Here is a 19341-nt window from a genome sequence, read left to right as displayed (position 1 = left end):
TCCCTGCCTCCCTAACCTGTCCTTCCTCCCACCTATCCCCTCCTCCCACCTCAAGCCCCAACCCCATCTCCTACCTACTAGCCTCATCCTGCCCCCTTGACCTGTCCGTCCTCCCTGGGCTGACCTATCTCCTCCCTAACTCCCCACCTACACTCACCTTTACTGGCTCCATCCCCGCCTCTTTGTCCTGTCTGTCTCCCCTCCACCTATCTTCTCCTCTATCCATCTTCTATCCGCCTCCCCCTCTCTTCCTATTTATTTCAGAACCCCCTTCCCCTCCCCCATTTCTGAAGAAGGGTCTAAGCCTGAAATGTCAGCTTTCCTGCTCCTCTGATGCTGCTTGGCCTGCTGTGTTTATCCACCTCTACACCTGTTATCTCAGATTCTCCAGCATCTGCAGTTCCTACTATCTCTGTGTCAGAGATTCTGTTCACTCTGAGAGCTGGCTCTGAGGAAGCCAGACCAGTGTCAAGTACAATGCACATGGAAATAAAGGGTGACTTAGTGATGGGATTCTGGCGTCAATAGAATTATTTCACCAGCTACGATGTTCCATCTGAGAGGCAAGCCTGCTACCAGAGAGCCACAGACTTATAGAGCTATGAGAAGCAGCTGCTGAGCGTATGCATTATTCATTTCTGGGAAAGAGCTATCAGCCTGCTGACTTCAGTACAATATCACAACAGAATAGTGATATGGAACATTGCTTGGTTATTGTTACAATGGTGACATTGCTTGTATATTTTGGTGTTGAGATGGTCTTAGATCATGGCAGATTTACAATATATCTATCTGGACTTTTTATAGTTTAAAAAAAATCCTCCCCTCTTCCTCTCTCCAGGTTTTCCCACTGATTAACCCAGCTGAGTCACCAGATTCAAAGCTGATAACCAGCACTCTGCTTATTAGAACAAAGAACAAAGAAAATTACAGCACAGGAACAGGTCCTTCGGCCCTCCAAGCCTGCGCTGATCCAGATCCTGTATCTAAACCTGTCGCCTATTTTCCAAGGATCTGTATCCCTCTGCTCCCTGTCCATTCATGTATCTGTCTAGATACATCTTAAATGACGCTATCGTGCCTGCCTCTACCACCTCCGCTGGCAACGCATTCCAGGCACCCACCACCCTCTGCGTAAAGAACTTTCCACGCATATCTGTCTTAAACTTTTCCCCTCTCACCTTGAAATCGTGATCCCTAGTAATTCAGTCCCCCACTCTGGCAAAAAGCTTCTTGCTATCCACCCTGTCTATACCTCTCATGATTTTGTAGACCTCAATCAGGTCCCCCCTCAACCTCCGTCTTTCTAATGTAAATAATCCTAATCTACTCAACCTCTCTTCATAGCTAGCGCCCTCCATACCAGGCAACATCCTGGTGAACCTCCTCTGCACGTCTCCAAAGCATCCACATCCTTTTGGTAATGTGGCGACCAGAACTGTACGCAGTATTCCAAATGTGGTCAAATCAATTTTTCTCTGTTGCTTGCTCATGGTTCAGGGAGGAACCCTCTCAAGGGCAAACTGAGATGTCGAATAAATGCTGACCTAGCCAGAGGTACCCATATCCCATGAATGAACAAAACAAAACAGCCGCAAGAAAGATTGAAGAGGAGGTGCTGTCTAACCATTAGGCCCTGGAAGGGAATGGGCTGAGGGGAGAGGGGAGGAACCAATCTGTGGAGATTTTTGACAACCAATGCTGATTTATTAATTTGAATTTGAGAAATGCTGCTGCTTTCTGAGTTAGTTAAAAGTCAGGAAAAGACTGATTTTGTATGTGCGGCCTATCCTGTTTTTTGAGTAGCAATCAGCTCTAAGCCAGACTGACTCTGAAAATGTCTCCCACTGGGCTCAAAGGCTGAAAGTAAATTGAATTGAGTGATTAAAAATATAACCTTGCAATACAAAACCGTAGCTGAAGTCAGATCGCAAGGATATCCTGATAGTGGAAATATTGAATGCAGATTAATGCATTGCTTTCCTAAATTTTGGGGAAAAGCAATTTGCACAGTCAATAGAGCTTGATTCTGTGGCTGCTTCTGTTATCACAGGATTTGGGTGTGCTTCATGTCAACACTTAATAACTTGGGAGGAAAATGCAAACATTCACCAAGTTATGGCTAGCCCCTGTAGCATTCTCTGCTTGGCCAACCTGTTAGCCCTTGACATAAGTGTGAGAAATGGGTTCTTGTTCTGATTTTCTCAGTTGAAAAGGCCTGATTTAATTTTGCTGATAAAAAACCTCAGTTTATTGTTTACTTCCAGTTACTCAGAAACTATTATTCTTTTTGCCAGATGTTATGGATGTTTATTGAGGAGAAAACAATTAGGAAAGCCATGCATAAAGAGTACTGGGAAATGAGGACTAATTGAATGGCTCTTGAGGGGACACAGACATAATAGTCTCCTTTTGTGTTTAATGGTTCTAAGATAAACACAAAGAAGAATACGGTACTTTAACTTCAAAGGGCAATACATTGTCTGAACACGTTGAATCTTTCAGCGTTCTGCGCTTTTGCCTGTGAAGTATTTTCAGGTTACAGTACACAGATTCTTGTGTATTTGTCAGAGGCTGCCATTGCATTGTTTGGCCAATAGGAGCCAGCAGATGGAGTCTCTTTGAAACATTACCCATTACCATTGGATATGCCACAGTTACCACTTGCATTGTCAACTTTAGAAGGGTAAAATGTCACTCAGTTGTCATCAGACCTAAACCATTTCCAAATTCTTTCTTCCTCCTTCCGAAAGACTTGCATTTATGTAACACCTTTCATGAAATAAGGCTTTGCATCCAATGGAGCAGTTTTGAAATGTGGTTTCTGCAGAATCGTAATTAGACACTGCTTGCCTAGTTGTAGGTTTTCTTTTGTTGATTTTACGAGAAAGCATGTTAATTCTTGCCCTCTTGTGTAGATAATATTCATAAATCTAAAATGTGCTTGTTATCTCCATGATCCCTCATCAATGTATTTATCGTAGAATTCTCGTAATTGCAATGTGAAAGAAGCTGAGTGCTTTACGACTGCAACACTCCATCTGCTTGATTCAGCGGAAGAAAATTGTGTCATGGTGTGGGATGATAAAGAAGTGAACAAGTTGATTTCTTATGTTGTTCCTTTCTACTCTGGTTTCAGGTGGCCTGGCTGCTGTTATCTACACAGACACACTCCAGACAGTCATCATGATTATTGGAACTGTGATACTAACCATTGCAGGTACTGCTTGTGTGATTCACCATGGGGATCCTGAATCATTTTTTTACTGGCTTCATTGGGTGGGTGGGTGCTGCTTTTTTTTTTATTCATTGACATGATGTGGGTGTCATTGGCCAGACCAGCATTTATTACCTATTATTATCCAGTAGACCCCTCATTGCCCAAAGGGCAGTTGAGTGTCAAGCACAATGCTGAGAGTCTGGAGTTACATGTAGGCCAGACCAGGTAAGGATGGCAGTTTCCTTCCATAAAGGATACTAGGGAATCAGATGGGTTTTTCCAACAATTGACAATGGTTTAATGTCATCATTAGATTCCAAATTCCAGATATAATTCAACTTCCACCATCTGCCATGGCAGGATTGGCACCTGGGTCTATGGATTAATAGAGATAGTAGGAACTGCAGATGCTGGAGAATCTGAGATAACAAGGTGTAGAGCTGGATGAACACAGCAGGCCAAGCAGCATCAGAGGAGCAGGAAAGCTGACGTTTCAGGCGTAGACCCTTCTTCAGAAAAAGATCCAGACCGGAAACGTCAGCTTTCCTGCTCCTCTGATGCTGCTTGGCCTACTGTGTTCATCCAGCTCTACACCTTGTTATCTATGGATTAATAGTCTGGTGATAATACCACTAGGCCATCACCTACCTTTGCATGTAATTTTGTTCTTCCCTACACTGTTCCCAAAAAAAAGCAAAGGATTACTGCCTCTTGCCATTTCTCGATCCAGCTAGCTGTTGCCAGCTCAGGTTGGGTATGTTCTGAAGATCCAAGCAGGCCTCACAAATAGGGAATGGTGTTGTTAACTTTTATTAAAAGAGGGTTGAATTGAATTAGCTTTATTGTCACATGTACTCAAATAAGTACAGTGAAAAGTTTCCAAGTTACCATTATGGCGCCATCTTAGGTACCAAGTATGTAGGTACAGTTTGTTTAGTACAAGATATTAGGGGAAAAAAATTAGAAAAATAAAGAAATAAGAAGTCCAACATTACAGATTGTAGGAATAAATAAAAAGTGCAGAAGACGAGTAAGACTTAATGCAAACATGGCTTTAGTGAGACCACTCCTGTGCACAAGATCTCAAGGAAGAACATACCTGCATTGAGAGGTTGCAACAAAGATTCACTAGACTGATTCGTGAGATGAGAGAGTTGTCTTGTGAAGAGTCATCCAGTAGAATTATTACAGAGTTTAGAAGAATGAGAGGGTAGATATCGAGAGACTGTTTTGCTTGGTTGGAGAGCTGAACACTCGGGATTATAATCTCAGGACAAGGGTAACCATTTAGGAAAGAGCTAATGAGAAAAGTCTCCACTCAAAGGGCTGTGAATATTTGGAGTGGTCAATGTTTAGAATAACCTTGCAGGTAGAATAGTGCAGGCAATTTGCAGAGGCTCCTTTGGCAGTACCTTCCAAACCAGTGACCTTTACCACCTAGAAGAACAAGGGCAGAAAGCACATTAGGACACCATCATCTGCAAGTCTCCTCAAAATTACTCATCATCATAAATAGGAATTTGGATCACTGTCCCTTCACTGTTCTGGGAACTTCCTTCCTGATAGCAGTGTGAATGTACCTAAAACACATGGACTGGAGTGCTTCAAGAGCAACTAATGATGGAGAACATCTTATTCTAATGCTCCTAAAAAGAGGAGGTCACTTCCAGGAGGTGAAGGGGAAGGCCAGATCTGAAAACATTCTTTCTCAACCTTCTCTATTACCTAAGATCAAATTTTCCAATCAATCAAGGGCTAATCAAATGAAGAATGAGATATCTGGGATAAATATATGAAGGCTTCAGAGACAATTCTTTGTAAATAAAACTTCAAAGTAGAGATAGATTGTCCATGCTACTCATTCACATTACTATTTTGAAAGAATAGATTTATTGCATAGAAGCATCTCCTAATACAAGATACAGGAGCTCAACTGGCTACTGCACCAAATCCTGAAATAAATCTATAGGTTGCATAGATAAAAATCAGCAAGACCAATAATTATAGCAGCTGGACTGGCATGACAGTTTTTAATGTATTTTTAAAAAATCTTATTTACAATATTCTTGTAGCTTTTAACAAGATTGGAGGGTACCACAACCTGGAAAGTGTATACCTAAAGGCAGTTCCAACAAAGATTATTCCCAATACAACGTGCCATCTCCCCAGGGCAGATGCCATGCATCTGTTCAGAGATCCAGTGACTGGAGATCTCCCATGGACCGGCATGATCTTTGGATTGAGCATCCTGGCGACATGGTATTGGTGCACAGATCAGGTAATGTAAACATATTTTATCTTACATTCATTTTTTTCATTTTTTTTAATATACACAATCCAAAATGCAGGGTCTATGTTAAATACTTAGATTTGTCCAAAGAGTACAGTTTAATTGCTTAGTTCAGAAGGCATTTGTTGAATTTACTATGCTTCAATGGGTCACTCGGTCAATGCTATGCGTGTGGACTCTGTCATTTCTGCAATTCTGTTAACTGGCAACTTTGCCTTCAAGTTCTTTTGCGTTGTTAATTTGGAGACGGACAGACCCAAAGCAGTGGTTGTGCTCATTGAAGAAATGGCTGAATCCATGGAGATTCCACTGGATTTGTTGCAGTTACTGTACATTCTGGACTCAGTCACACCCAGCCCCACTGTCGAATCCGGTCTGCCCAGTCCCTTCTGTTCAAGGAATGCTGTCACTGACCGGCGCGGTACGGCCTTTTGGGAATTATTGTGTGGCACCATTGCGTTTTGGAGGCCGCTCAGCTTAAGCATCGGTCTTCTACTTTTGCTCAAATCAGGGCTGCTTGAAACAGTGTGGAGGGGTTGAAAAGTCCGAGTATCTACAGTCGACCAAATTAAAGCAGCTGCTGACTTTGTTGGGGCTGTGTATCTCTCCCTCTGTAACAAAGAAGAAACATTTGAATGAGTTAGTCAGATAGATTGAGAGGCAAGTTCGTCGGGTTTGCTGTTTATCTAATTTGAAAGTTGTTTTCAACACGTTATTATATTGATGTGAAACAAGGTGGTGTGATATCTGTGCATTTTAGCTTGCTTTCCCAGGTACACCTACTCCACAAACAAACCTAGTCAATTCAGAGAGTAGCCAAGTTCCAATTAAAATGAATAGACTTTCTTCAGTTTATTTTAGCTTTTACTCCTGTCAGTCAAGTTGTGCCCTGTTGTTTCTTCCTCTAAAAGTGACAACTTGCTAAGCAAAACCAACATCACTAACTTTTGGGTGATATTTTGTTTTCAAGAGTTCTCTTTTACATTTAGAAATGCAAAATGATTTAGCCACACCCCCCCTTATTTACTTTCATAAAGAAAACATTTTTGACAATAACCTTTTAAAAGAGAAATCTCAATCAGAATCCCTACAGTGTGGAAAGAGGCCATTTGGCCCATCGAGTCTACACTGACCCTCTGAAGAGCGTCCTATCCCAGTATTAAGGGACACAGATGGATGGATCAGGGATGGGTAGATGGAGCTAAAATGCAGATAAACCATGATTTCATTGAATGGCACAGCAGGTTTAAGGAGCTGAATGGCATTGACCAGTTCCTAGCAGTAAGTTAATCAATGGAAAATACTTCTGATTTCTCAGGTAATTGTGCAACGGTCACTATCTGCAAAGAATCTGAGCCATGCAAAGGGTGGCTCAATACTGGCAAGCTATCTCAAAATGCTGCCTATGATTTTCATTATAATGCCCGGGATGATCAGCCGTGCCCTCTATCCAGGTAATGGAGTTCAAGCTATCATCTTTTCTAAGTCTAGTTCAAATGTTTGAGCCTTTTCCAAAGGCAGTTATTACAGATTTTGCAATTGTATATAAATAGTAATGATATTTCATCTCTAGTCATGCCTCCTTATTTATAATGAGCATATAAAGCTATAATATCCGTTGTGCGTTATTTCACACCACTCACTTCTGAATCAGAATGTCATGGCTTCAAGTCCCACTTTAGAGACTTCAACACAAAAAGAAAGAATGATCTTGCAGAGCAGTACTGCTGGAGTGCTGCTCTGTTGTTATCTTTCAGGCAAGACGTGCAACTAAGGTTCCACCTGGTACTTTAGCTGGCTGTAATTGATCACAAGGCACTACATCACAGAAAATCAGAGAGAGTATCCTAGTCAACATTTATCCTCAATCAATATCTCAAAAACAGATTATTAAGTCACTACTATTTGCTGTTCACAAATTAGCTGCTATGTTTACTGTATTAAACAGTGACTATATTTCAAAAGTACTTAATTGACTGTAAACTATTTGGGATGTCCGATGGTCAATGGCTCTATATGAATGCAAGTTATTTTTTAAAAAACTGATGATATATTATGTCAGCAGTTGCAATACTTATCATAAACGTGAGGCAGCCATTAGATGTACTTCAAGTTTAAATCATTTTAGTTATCAAAATAGGTCAGAGCTGGAACTTTATATTTCAATAAAGCATGGATCAGGAGTGATTTGATCAAGTTTTATTGGATAAATGAAGGGAATAGATTGTGCAATTGTAACTAAATTGATTAGGGAATGATTAGATTAGTGTTAAGTTGTACAAGGCTACACTATGGTTTAATGTTGGTTGCTTTCCCAATGGATAGCTGACCTCTGCTACAGGCTAAGCTAAACACAAAGAACTGCAGGTGTTGGAAATCTGCGATAAAAAGAGTGCTGGAGAAGCACAGGAGGTCTGGCAGCTTCTGTTAAGAGAAAAACAGAGTTAATGTTTTGAGTCCAGTGACTCTTTGTCAGAACTGAGACTGTTCTATAAATAAAGATAAACTAAAGATTCTAAAACTAGGGGACATTGTCTAAACATTAGGGCCAGACCATTCAGGAGGGATATTAGAAAGCACTTCTCCCACAAAGAGTGGTAGAGAAGTGGAACTCTCTTCTGTAAATGGCAGTTGATGCTAGATCACTAATTCATTTTAAATCTGAAATAGACAAACTTTGGTTTAGCAAAGTGATTATTAAGGGATATGGGCCAAAGGCAGGTGTATTGAATCAGCCAACAGATCAGCCATGATCTCATTGAATGGGGGAAGAGGTTCAAGGAGCTGAATGGCCTACTCCTGTTCCTATGTTCCTATTGGAGAGGATGCGGAATTCAAACAGACACCAGATTGCTAGAAATCTCAGTTAACAGTTTCTTTGGGAGTCTACATCAAGAGCCTGGATTCAGTCTAAAGATATGGGCCATTTAGGACTGAGATAAGGAGAGATGTTTTCACCTAGAGAGCGGTGAGCCTGTGCAATTCTCTGCCACAGAAAGTGGTGGAGGCCAAAGCGTTGAATGTTTTCTTAAGAGAGTTAGTTATAGTTATTAGGGCTAAAAGGATTAAGAGGTACGTGGAGAAAACAGGAACAGGACACTGAGTTAGATAATCAGCCATGATCATACTGAATGGCAGAGCAAGCTCAAAGGACTGAACGGTCTATTCCTGCTGAATGTTTCTATGTTTATTTACATGCACTCACAGGCTAATGTGAGATAGACTAGATGGGCTGAATGGTCTTTTCCTGTCCCTCATTGTTCAGAAATATGTGCACTGTCAGGTTATTGTGTAACCAGAGAGTCTGGTGAAGTTCAGTCAGTGGCGACTGTCTGTTATAATTTCAGTCTTAGTCACTCCTGTGCAAGAGTCATAAATGCTACCTTTACACTATTTATTTAATATTTATGACAGTAGGGTATTCAGTAATAGACTTGACCCTGCTAAATGACAGTTTATATGTGTCATAGATGTTGCATCCGTTCCAAATACAGTTGTGTGAATTAATGTCACATTTTAACCTATTACACCCTGCGTAGCATCTAGCAATGTTTGAGGTTAAAACAGTGCTATATAAATGTAAAATTGATCATAATTATGTGAACAATTAGCTGTTGGTTCTTTAGAATTTTTCACAATGTTTAGTGTATATATTTGGCAATGTAGGTAAGCATCTGTTAATGGAAAACAGAAGTGTGCAAATAGCATTACTTTAGAAATAGAAAATTAATTTGGGTCTGTCTCTAAATGATTTTACAAACAATGAAGACTAATGTTCAAAAATCAGGTTAATCTTCAACTTTATCACTTGTTTAAGTTTTACCATGGGCCATCTCCTGGTTCCCATGATGATAATTACATAGCTATAGTCTGGAATTTGCCATTGACGATTCATTTTTTTAAGGGAACTGTGTTTCTATTGATGTGAAATAATTAGCACTTGTGAAAAATAAATAAACATAAAATTAGGAACTGGTGCCCCATTTGTGCTTGTTCCTCCTAAAACTAGAAGGGCCAGTAACAAGACATTTTGCAGACAGACCCAAATAAACCCCTGACATTTTCGTAGATAAAGCTCAGATTTGAATGCAAGAAGAAAAAAATTGAAGGATTTTCCCTTTGTCCTCTAGCACTGAAAAATGATTGAGCAAGGTTTCCTGGTTACAGATTTCCTCACTGTAAAAATCATTGTGAGAATGAACCAACCTTTACAAGGATAGCAATCTTAAAACAACAAAGTGACATTTGGCATCAGCAGTATTGGCTAGATTTTAGGCAGGGTTACACTGACACTGGAGTGTTTTTTCCAAATGGAGTTGTGCTATACCAACCAAACACCTATTCTCATCTCACGGATCTGATACTCATATCATATCAGTATTATTTCTGTGCTACTTGATAAGGTGGCCCATTAAATAAATCCTTTTCTTTGGTTGTCAAGCACAGCCCAGGAAATAAGTTTATTTTTGGATAAACCAGTTGCTGGATTTGGGTAAGACTGGATTTGTGGCTTGTGGTCATTATAGAAGAAACCAACAAACAGCTTCTATTTCCATTGAGCAACTTAAACACGATGAACTATAGTGAATATAGTGCAGCTAGAAATGGCATCCCAATTCCCAAAGCTCACCTTCTGGTTCATCATCCAGTTGAATAACTTATTCCTCTCCATAGTGTTTAAGTGTGATACAGCGAGGATGCAGAAAAATAAGAAAACTAATAATGTGCCAGGGAGTAAACACAATTCATTTTTAACTCATCCCTTCCTTGAAACTACTATGAACCTCCTTACTTTACCCAGTCATACAGTCAAGAGTATTACAGCATGGAAAGAGGTCCTTTAGCCCATCGTGGCCATGCCAGAAATTAAACTCCAATCCACCCTCTCTTGTGCAATCACATATTTGCTATAATGTGGCAACCAGAACTGCACATAGTACTCCAGCTATAGTCTAACCAATGTCCTACACAGCCCCATCATAACCTCCTACCTCTTGTATTCAATGCCTTGACTGATAAAGGCAAGGATCCTACATGCCTTCTTAACCAGCTTATCTACTTGTTCTGCTGCCTTCAAGGATCTATAGACATGCACATATGGGTCCTTCTAATCCTCAGCACTGCCATTCATCATGTCATCCCTTGTTTTGTTAGTCCCCTCGCACTTTTCCTCTCCTCTCCATCTCAATTTGTTCGGTGTCTGCATGCATTTTTCCTTCCCTTTTGGTAGAATGATAATCAACCAAACAGAACCGTGGCCAACTGTAGTGTAATGTAAACCGTCAATGAATGCAAACATGTCGATGTAAAGCATCATTTTCTAAAGTGAATCTGGGTGACACAGCCTCTGCACACACCCACACCATCCATGGTCACAAGGAAGTGTTCAAGTCTGGCTCTTGGAAAATCCACACATCATGTGCAGTCACTGCTCATTAGTCCAGTTAAAAGTGGCCCTGGTTACATGGGCATTTTGGCTCTACCATCCGGTAGCAAACTACCATCCAGCAAAGTTTGATGACAAGGGTTTAGATGGTAGAGCATGCACACTGGGCAATCTCTGTATAAATTCAAGTCCCTCCATGATGATTGGTTGGAAACTGCAGATTGACATCCCCCCCAACACTCAGAGCCTGCTCCATCCCACCGCCCCACCCCAGATACTGACTGATCACTAGTCAGAATGGGCTCTGAGGAAGGGTCACTGGACCCAGAACATTAACTCTGATTTTTTCTTTACAGATGCTGCCAGACTTGCTGAGCTTTTCCAGCAACATCTGTTTTTGTTCCTGGAGTCATGTGGCTCCTGGTTTGAAAGCACACAGTAATTAATGATTAGGGCATTCGTTCCAGAATGAGTTTTATGAAATGGGAAATCTACTATGGGCACATCTCCTTGACTGAGTACTGTCCCAGGAAATGAGGGACATAGGGATATCCTATTTTATTGGATGGCCAAGGCAAATGTTATTAATCATTTTGCATACAAAGTCCAACAGTAAATAACAGAACTAACTGGCAAACATTTTGTTGTTGGACCGGTTCATGGTGAATATAGGCCTGGTTACCAGGAAGATGCACTGCTCTTCTGCAAGTAGTGCCACAGGATCTTTTGAATTCAGAGTTTCCAGACAATTAGTGGTCAGCAATAAAGGGACAGCATTGATTGCTGACTTGAAGAAAGCTACACCTTAAGTATTTGGCAAACTCTGCTGTGTCAATTTCTCTCATTACAATGTTAATTTGATTCTGGCACTATTTCTAGCAAAGTCACTGATGTCCAGGGACAGGCCAGCTGAGCAGCCAATCAGATTGAGGGATTCTCACAGCGAGCAAACCAAGAAGGCAAAACCAAAACGCATCAATTACCATTGCTTCTGAGATCTTCATTTTCAGCCTAAGAAAAATACCCTTGTGGGATTTTTATCAAGTTATTTCTGAGAATGTTTAGTGCCTTTTTCTCCCCTCAGCTTGCTGAGACATGAACATTTAAAAATTTTCAAGTGAACAATGAGCACACCATCGGGCATGAAGAGAAAACATCTAAAAGATGTCACTGCATTGATGTATATAGCACAGCAAAATGTTCATAGGAATTTTTAAGGGACTGATAATGGATTAATGTAATCTGAATAAACTCCAAATTGTTGGATTGGCACGGCTTTGATATGTTTTACATTGCACCATTCAAACATTTAATTCCACAGAATAAGGATCGAGCAATGTCCACTCACAATTAGAGTAGGTGGTTCCAAATATCGAATGTTTCGTACCTGTGATAGAGATGCAGCAGGTACCAAACTCATAAATCCCTTTTAAACAAGAAATGAAACCATGCTGAAAGCAAATTGGATACCAAAGCCAGATTTTCCTTTACTGTGTATTATCCAGTTGCTGCGAGGAAGAAACTATCACTCTGAGTAAGACACAACATAGTGTGGAGGAACACAGCAGGCGAGGCAGCATCAGAGGAGCAGGAAAGTTGACGTTTCGGGTTGGGACCCTTCTTTAGAAATGCAGAAATTCAGAAATACACTCTGTGTATTTTGGTCTGAATTGGGTGGGTGGGAATTGAGAACATTCTGGTTCATTTGCCTGTAAATGTTCAGACCTTTATCTTGCTTTAAAAGCACTTTTAAAAGTGGTTCTTATGCTTATTTATGCCTTTGGAGCCCTGGTTCTTGGATACATTCTGATTCTACCTAAATTGGCAGCATCTTTGAAGGTGAATGCTTTCTGTTCCAGATCCATCTTCCATATTGTTTCTACATATAACGGCAGCAATTTTAACCCATTCACAGGGTGGGACAATCACAGGATCAGGTGTAACCTTTTTGCACTCTGTGGGCCGTGTGTAAAACTAGTATTCCCCTAAATTACATGGGTTCCCTCACCATAGCATTAGATTAAACTTGCCTCCTGTATTTCAAATGAAATAGATCACTTTCTCATTCTGAGCAGGAACCAGGAATTCTCACTCAAGGTGAAGGGTTTATTGATATGGGGGAAGGTGATGGTATATTTGATTTTGTGTCAGGGCTAGTAATCCCAGACTAATTCTCTCGGAACTTGGATTCTATCTCACTATGGTAGCTGATGGAATTTGAATTCAGTTGGTAAATCTGAAATTATGAATCTAGTCTTAGTGATGATGACTATAGCAACTATCAATGATTGATACAAAAACCAATCTGGTTCAATAATGTTCTGAATAGAATGAAATCTGACAGCCTTACTGGCCTGGCCTTTGTGTGACCCCAGATTCACGGCAATGCGGTTGACTCTTACCCATCCACTGCAATGGCTTAGCAAGTCACTCTGTTGAAGGGCAATTAGGAATGGGCAACAAAATGGTCTTGCCAGCGATACCCATATGCCCAGAAAGAATAAATGTAACGTTGAAGCATGCCAGGGATGAGTCAAGTTGCAGTTTTTCTTTCTCTCTGTGGGTAGCTTTAAATAGGCTATTTCACTGTTGTTTCAAATTAAAATTGGTTTACCATATGAATAGTCATGGCAGCTCACCACCACCTTCTCAAGGGCAACTAGGGACAGGCAATAAATACTGGCCCAGCAGGCAATGCCCAGGTCTCACTAGAGAATAGAAAATAATCCATTTCCTGGATTCTACCCACCAGTTATTGCATGGATTCATGCTACTAATTGTTGAATACAGCAACAGTTGATGATTTAGACAGTCATTGAAATAGTAATCAAGGTCCTACTCATTTGTGTGAGGGAGTTCTTGTTGTACAGTGGTATTGTTCCTACCTCTGGGCTAAGAGACCCACGTTCAAGTCTCACCTGCTCCAGAGTTGTGTCATAACATATCTGAACATGTGGATTAAAAATATCTATACATTTGTGTTGAACTTGTTTTGGCTGTTGTTGATCGAATGGCTATGAGATTTAGAAGGCATTCTATGTTTGCCAATGGTAAATATTATGTATTCAGTGTTAAAAATAAGGTGAATTACCACTAGCTATTCACAGCCATTGCTTTGATAATTATGCTACCACCTACATATCACTAGCTAATATTTGGTTATAAACATCATTTACTAGGCAATGTATTCTAAACATATAGTAAAGAAAATCAGATGAGGAAATTACCTGGAATTTATCATGATAATTTATTGCCAGTGTAACCTTTAATTTATCCAGAGCCTGCCTCCTCAAGTTCGCTCTCTCCTGGAAGAAAGTGTTCACACCTTTATTTCCTACAGTTTTGCCTTCTCTTATATCGTTCATCGAGCTGGATAGTTCTTTATAATTAGCCAATGGACGTGCAAAAGTGGCTCGGCTGACAAAGTTGTTCACTTCTCCGATCGTAAATTCATCATTGACCTTATTCAGCTGAGATTCGGGTCCTTTCACCTTGTTGTCATCAAGGTCACAATCGTAAAAGTCATCGGAGTCAGATGATGGTTCGTGGAAAGAGCTGCTTTCTGTATTCAAGTCTGGAGTATAATTTGTTGAAGAATTCGATGGACAGTCATCATCTTGACACAAGTCAGTCTCCTCTAGAGGGATCTCATGATCAGGCTCTGCTTCATTGTTTTCTGTCACAACCTCTATTTTATCCATGGCAAGAGTTAATGCTTCCTCCTCTTTCTGATCCTCTCTCTCTGAGTCATGAGCTACTTGCTTGATACTGTGTTCTCTATATGTTGGTATACCTGAATCCACATGTAGGCTTTCTACACCCTCTGTGCTATTGTGCAATGCTTCATCTTTATCCTGCATGGAGTTGATGGCAGTAGATTCTGTCGGTTTTAAGGCCAGTTTTCCCACATTTCTATTTTGTTTCTGCTTAGCTTTTGAAATTTTAATTATTTTATTTGTGCTTAACAAATCCTTTCTTAGTTTATTTTCTGTGTCCATGTTATTTCCATCTCTTTGCGACTGATTTTCCTTCACAGTTAAATTTTGAGCCTGACTCATGCCTGAAATTTTACAAGTTGCATCCTTTTGTTGAGCCACTGCTGGATTCGAGGGATCTGGACTAACTCTGGACACAACATCCACTGTATCACTTTGACAAAATACGCGATCTCTCTCCTTGGCATTCAAGAGACCATTTGGCTGTTGCTTCTCATTATGAGGGATCTCTGGATAAGTAGGGAGATAAAGAAACATGTCCACTTTGGGCATATTCAACAGAGCTGGATGAGTTATAGACTCTTCGTCTTTAGGGTCTGCTGCCATTGCAGCTTTCTGCACCTTATTTGGTTCATTTGATTGTTTTGTACCATTCAAGTTATTTTTTTTCTCGGATCCATCTGAACCAGTGTTCTGGTCATTTACCCGGACAAGAGCATACTTGGGGTTTATGAGCTTCCTGGCAATGGCAGCACTTTGTTCTGCCGTTAAAACAGGTGCCTGCTGAACAGGCTCGGGTTCTGCTATTTCTGGAGCCAAGTTCAGTTTATGCATATTAACTGCTTTGGAAAAGTGCAACAGTTCTCTGAATTCATAATCAAACGTTTCTACAGCTTGACCAGAAATCACGGTGACGATGTTGCGATCTAGTCTAGATGCAGTCCAAGTGAAGCTGAAAGGAAAGAGCAAATAAAAAAGTCTAAACGCATGCATGGACTTACAGCAAAGCAATACATCTCTAAATCCTACAAAGAGATACTTCTTTTGGTTCTTGCTGCTTAATTAGTATATAAATCGAAATCGCTCAGTTTCAAGACACCCACTACATTGTTGTATTTGCCGCAGTATACAGCAGCACATAGCACACTCAGGCTCATCAACTCTGAAAGCTGTTTTGAAGTAGAAATTCCATCTTGAGTGTAGCACAAAATGGGCAGCAGTGTATCACCAGCCTGTTCCACTCTGCCAAAGGAAATTGAAAAAAAAATGGTCTTGATGATATAAAAGGGCAAATGATTCATCAGCACTACCACATAGATTAATTCCTGCTCCTTCTATTTTCATTCTTGGCAATATTGCACCCTGTGAAAAGAACTGTGTAGAACTTAAAAAGGACACAGACAGCTTGGTGGAATAGGTGAAATTCAATGTGGGGAAATAAGAGGTGATACATTTAGGATCAAGAACATAGAGGGATAGTATAAAATAAAGGGTACTAGTCTACAGAGTGTGTAGGAGTAGAGAAACATGGTGAACAGGTGCATGAGTCATTTACAGTGTTAGTACAGGTGGAGAGTGTGGTTAATAAAGCATATACTATCCTTGGCCTTACTAAGAGTGTCGTAGATCGGAACAGCAGGGCAGTTACACTGTACCTGCATGAGACAGTATCAGACCTCATCTGGAGTATTGGTGTGGAGTTCTGAGTGCTATACTTTGGAAACATATGAATGCATTGGAAAGAGTGCAGAACAAGTTTGTCAAAATGAAGTTTCCCATCCCTGGAACTGGTTAGGAAGATAGATCTGAGGAGTTGAGGCTACTGTATTTGAAGGAGGGAAGGCTAAGAGCAGATTTGATAGTTTTCAAAATCTTGAGAGATCTAGACAGAGCAGATGGGAAAATAACTGTTCCTATTTGTAAAAGGATAGGAATGAACAAATTTTAAATGATTTGTGAAAGTAGTAAATGAGGTGTGAGAAAAATCTTTTTCAAACAACAAGTAGTTATGGTCTAGAATGCACTGACTAAAAGTGTGGAGGCAATCAAGGCAATTAAAAGGGAATTAAGTGATTACGTAAATCAAAATAATACACAAAACAATATGGGGAAAGGGTGGGAGAATGGCATTAAGTTGTAATTAGAGAAGCATTGCTGACATGGTGAAGCGAATGGCTTCCATCTGCACCATAACAATTCTGCGATCTATTCGGCCTGACGTTTATTGAGAATATTAAGCCTCAAAATTATTAATGATACTGGCCGAAGGCTGTTTACTTCAGAGAAGTGGGATTTACTACCACAGGAGTATTCTTTGAGGTGTTTCCTCCTGTGGGGAAATCAAAAATCAGGAGCCATTAATATCAGTCAGTCATTTTGAAAACTCTAATTAAAAGAAATCCATAAGAAATTTATATTAGAGGGTGGCTATATTGTGGAACTCACTACTATATGGAGTGCTCAAGGTAAACAGCATCGATGTGTTTGAGATGAAGCTAGATACGTTCATGAGGGAGAGTTCATGACTGTTCATGTTATAGTAAAGAGAAAGAAGTCAAGTGAAGCATAATCACTAGCATGTGGGGGATCAAATGGCTATAAAATCTATGAAACTCTATTTGACATTCTTCCCCAATACTTTCATTGAACTGATTCATGCCCTTAACAGAACTGGATTGTGTTTTTGGGATAAAATACCCATTATAGAAACAGCTAATTCTCATTTCAGCTGAAGTCAAAGGAGAAAAGTTGATGGGTTTCTCTGAAGAGGGTGGACAAGCTGAAAATCTCCATTGAATTTTCGAAAATCAGCTTACCTGTATGATCCACACGCTGCTCTGTCTCCATCGATCAGTAGAAATTTTTGCATCTGTCTTCCTACAATCGCTTTTGCTGAGCGTGTGTGGAATTCAGTCCCACCAACAGAGTAGACTCGCAGGTTCTAAAATGTAAATGTATAAAATGTAAATGTATAAAAAAAATGTATTTTTATAAAGATCACTGTCCCTTTAAAGAGGTGAGAAACTGCGTTTTGCAGCATATTTTAATTTCACTTTTTTATTCATAGCAGATGATGTAAATGCCTGACTTGGCAAAATATTCATGAATGCTCCAAAGGTTGATTGCACATGTTTACTGACATTGTTTACTGACTTTTGACATGGTTCCAATGGTCAAAGTATGCTCTGTGTTACAAGTTGGCATAACTACAGCTTCGTCACTCTGACATCACGAGGAATGAGGCACAAGGATTTTGAGGATTGTGGTTAGGCTGTGCTATATTGCTTCCTCGATGCTACTGCCTTGAACTTCAATTTAAGCAGAATCAGCACATTTTACCAATTACATTGGGGAATTAGAGAATTACTGAAATTTATTTGGTTGTTTTTCTTTTGAGGAGTAAATCGGCTTCGTAACAAGGCAAATGGTATATTGTCCAGGGAAAGATCAATGGCCATGTTTGATTTTAATATGTATTGAAGAATTATAGGTTGACCAAGCTATTTTAAAATGTTTCTTATCCAGCAGGCTGCAGCTGATATGATTGCACATTAAAAGGGGTTTGCATCAAAACCCGTTTAATGGCAAAAGTCAACAACTGGAGCCTGCATTTACATGGCACGTTTTATTTAGTAAAATATCTCATCATGATTCTCAAAATCCAAGACCAAACCGCATTAGGAGGTAATAGGTGTTTGAAATCTTGGTAAAAGGTTTTAAAGAGAATGTCTTAAAGGAGGAAGGCGATAGAAAGAGGTGGAGAAGGTTAGAGAAAGTGTTGTGGAGAATTGGGGCTCAGCATCTGAAGAATGCTGAAATGATTAAAATCAGGAGGATTGGGCGGTGTAGGAGTGGAGGAGGAGGAGGGAGTGTTAGAAGCCAGACATAGCTAAAATCAATGCTGTTTCTTTACAGTGGAAGAAATTATACTCTTTGGTGACTAGATTGTGATGTTTAATTGATAAATGGGTGGAACAAAAAAAAGTCAGAGAAAAATAAACTATTTTCAACGTTTGAAGGTCTGATAAAAAAGGGGACATAACATTTAGGACAGGGAACAGGAAACCTTTCCACACAGGGTTTTTTAAAAATTCTTTCATGGCATGTGAGTATTTGTTGTCCATTCCTAATTGCCCTTGAAAAAGTGGATTTTTCAGCCATTTCAGAGTTGAACTGGAGTCATGCAGGCTGTGCAGAGTAAGGATGGCAGGTTGTTGTCCCTAAATGGGATATTAGTGAATCAGGTGGATTTTTACAATAACAACACAACAGTTGTCATGGTCACCAGAATTAGCCTAGTTTTACATTCCAGACTTATTAATTTAATTTTAATTCCATCAGCTGTAATTTTGAGATTTGAACCCATATCCGCAGAGTCTGGGGTTTCATTAGCCTAGTGATGTTTCTACTGCACCAGCATAGCTTTAGTATAGCTCCACAGGTCTGAAGTTAGCACTTGATAGAGGTCATGGGATTATTGTCAGTCTGGAGGCAGGTGAGAAATCTCTAGCTGTGACCAGTCTTTGAAGTCAAACAAAAATGGAAGGTCAGGTAGAGTGCCTGCCAATCTGCAACTGCCCAGCTGCTAACTGAAAATTATCTTTTATGTCAACATTTGAGAATAGCTTTGATCTAAATGAAAAGGAAATAGGAAAAATGTGGGCTTGTTGTAACTTATCATTTAACATAATGGTTAAAAATGAAGTACTTTCTTTAGGAACCATCAAGT

At 40.0% G+C, this 19341-nt stretch overlaps 2 protein-coding genes across 4 annotated transcripts in view; one reads left to right on the top strand and one right to left on the bottom strand.

Annotated features, from left to right (window-relative positions):
• Positions 1-19341, top strand: part of slc5a10 (solute carrier family 5 member 10) — a 125759-nt gene that overhangs the window by 54474 nt on the left and 51944 nt on the right. The window contains exons 7-9 of the mRNA XM_048609781.1: positions 3140-3220; positions 5293-5498; positions 6829-6964. Of these exons, the coding sequence (XP_048465738.1) occupies positions 3140-3220; positions 5293-5498; positions 6829-6964 (423 nt within the window). The remainder of the gene's footprint in view (positions 1-3139; positions 3221-5292; positions 5499-6828; positions 6965-19341) is intronic.
• LOC109933938 (protein FAM83G) overlaps positions 5094-19341 on the bottom strand; it is a 30506-nt gene continuing 16258 nt past the window's right edge. For all 3 annotated transcript variants that reach the window (XM_048609779.1, XM_020532801.2, XM_048609780.1), the window contains exons 3-5: positions 17429-17553; positions 14124-15564; positions 5094-6121 (exon numbers count right to left, since the gene is read on the bottom strand). In XM_048609779.1, the coding sequence (XP_048465736.1) occupies positions 5660-6121; positions 14124-15564; positions 17429-17553 (2028 nt within the window). In that variant the 3' untranslated portion in view covers positions 5094-5659. The remainder of the gene's footprint in view (positions 6122-14123; positions 15565-17428; positions 17554-19341) is intronic.

Source organism: Rhincodon typus, chromosome 21, assembly GCF_021869965.1.
Source record: "Rhincodon typus isolate 14 chromosome 21, sRhiTyp1.1, whole genome shotgun sequence".
NCBI lineage: Eukaryota > Metazoa > Chordata > Chondrichthyes > Orectolobiformes > Rhincodontidae > Rhincodon > Rhincodon typus.
Note: the sequence above shows the minus strand (reverse complement) of the source record. Positions and strands in the feature narration are given on the sequence as shown.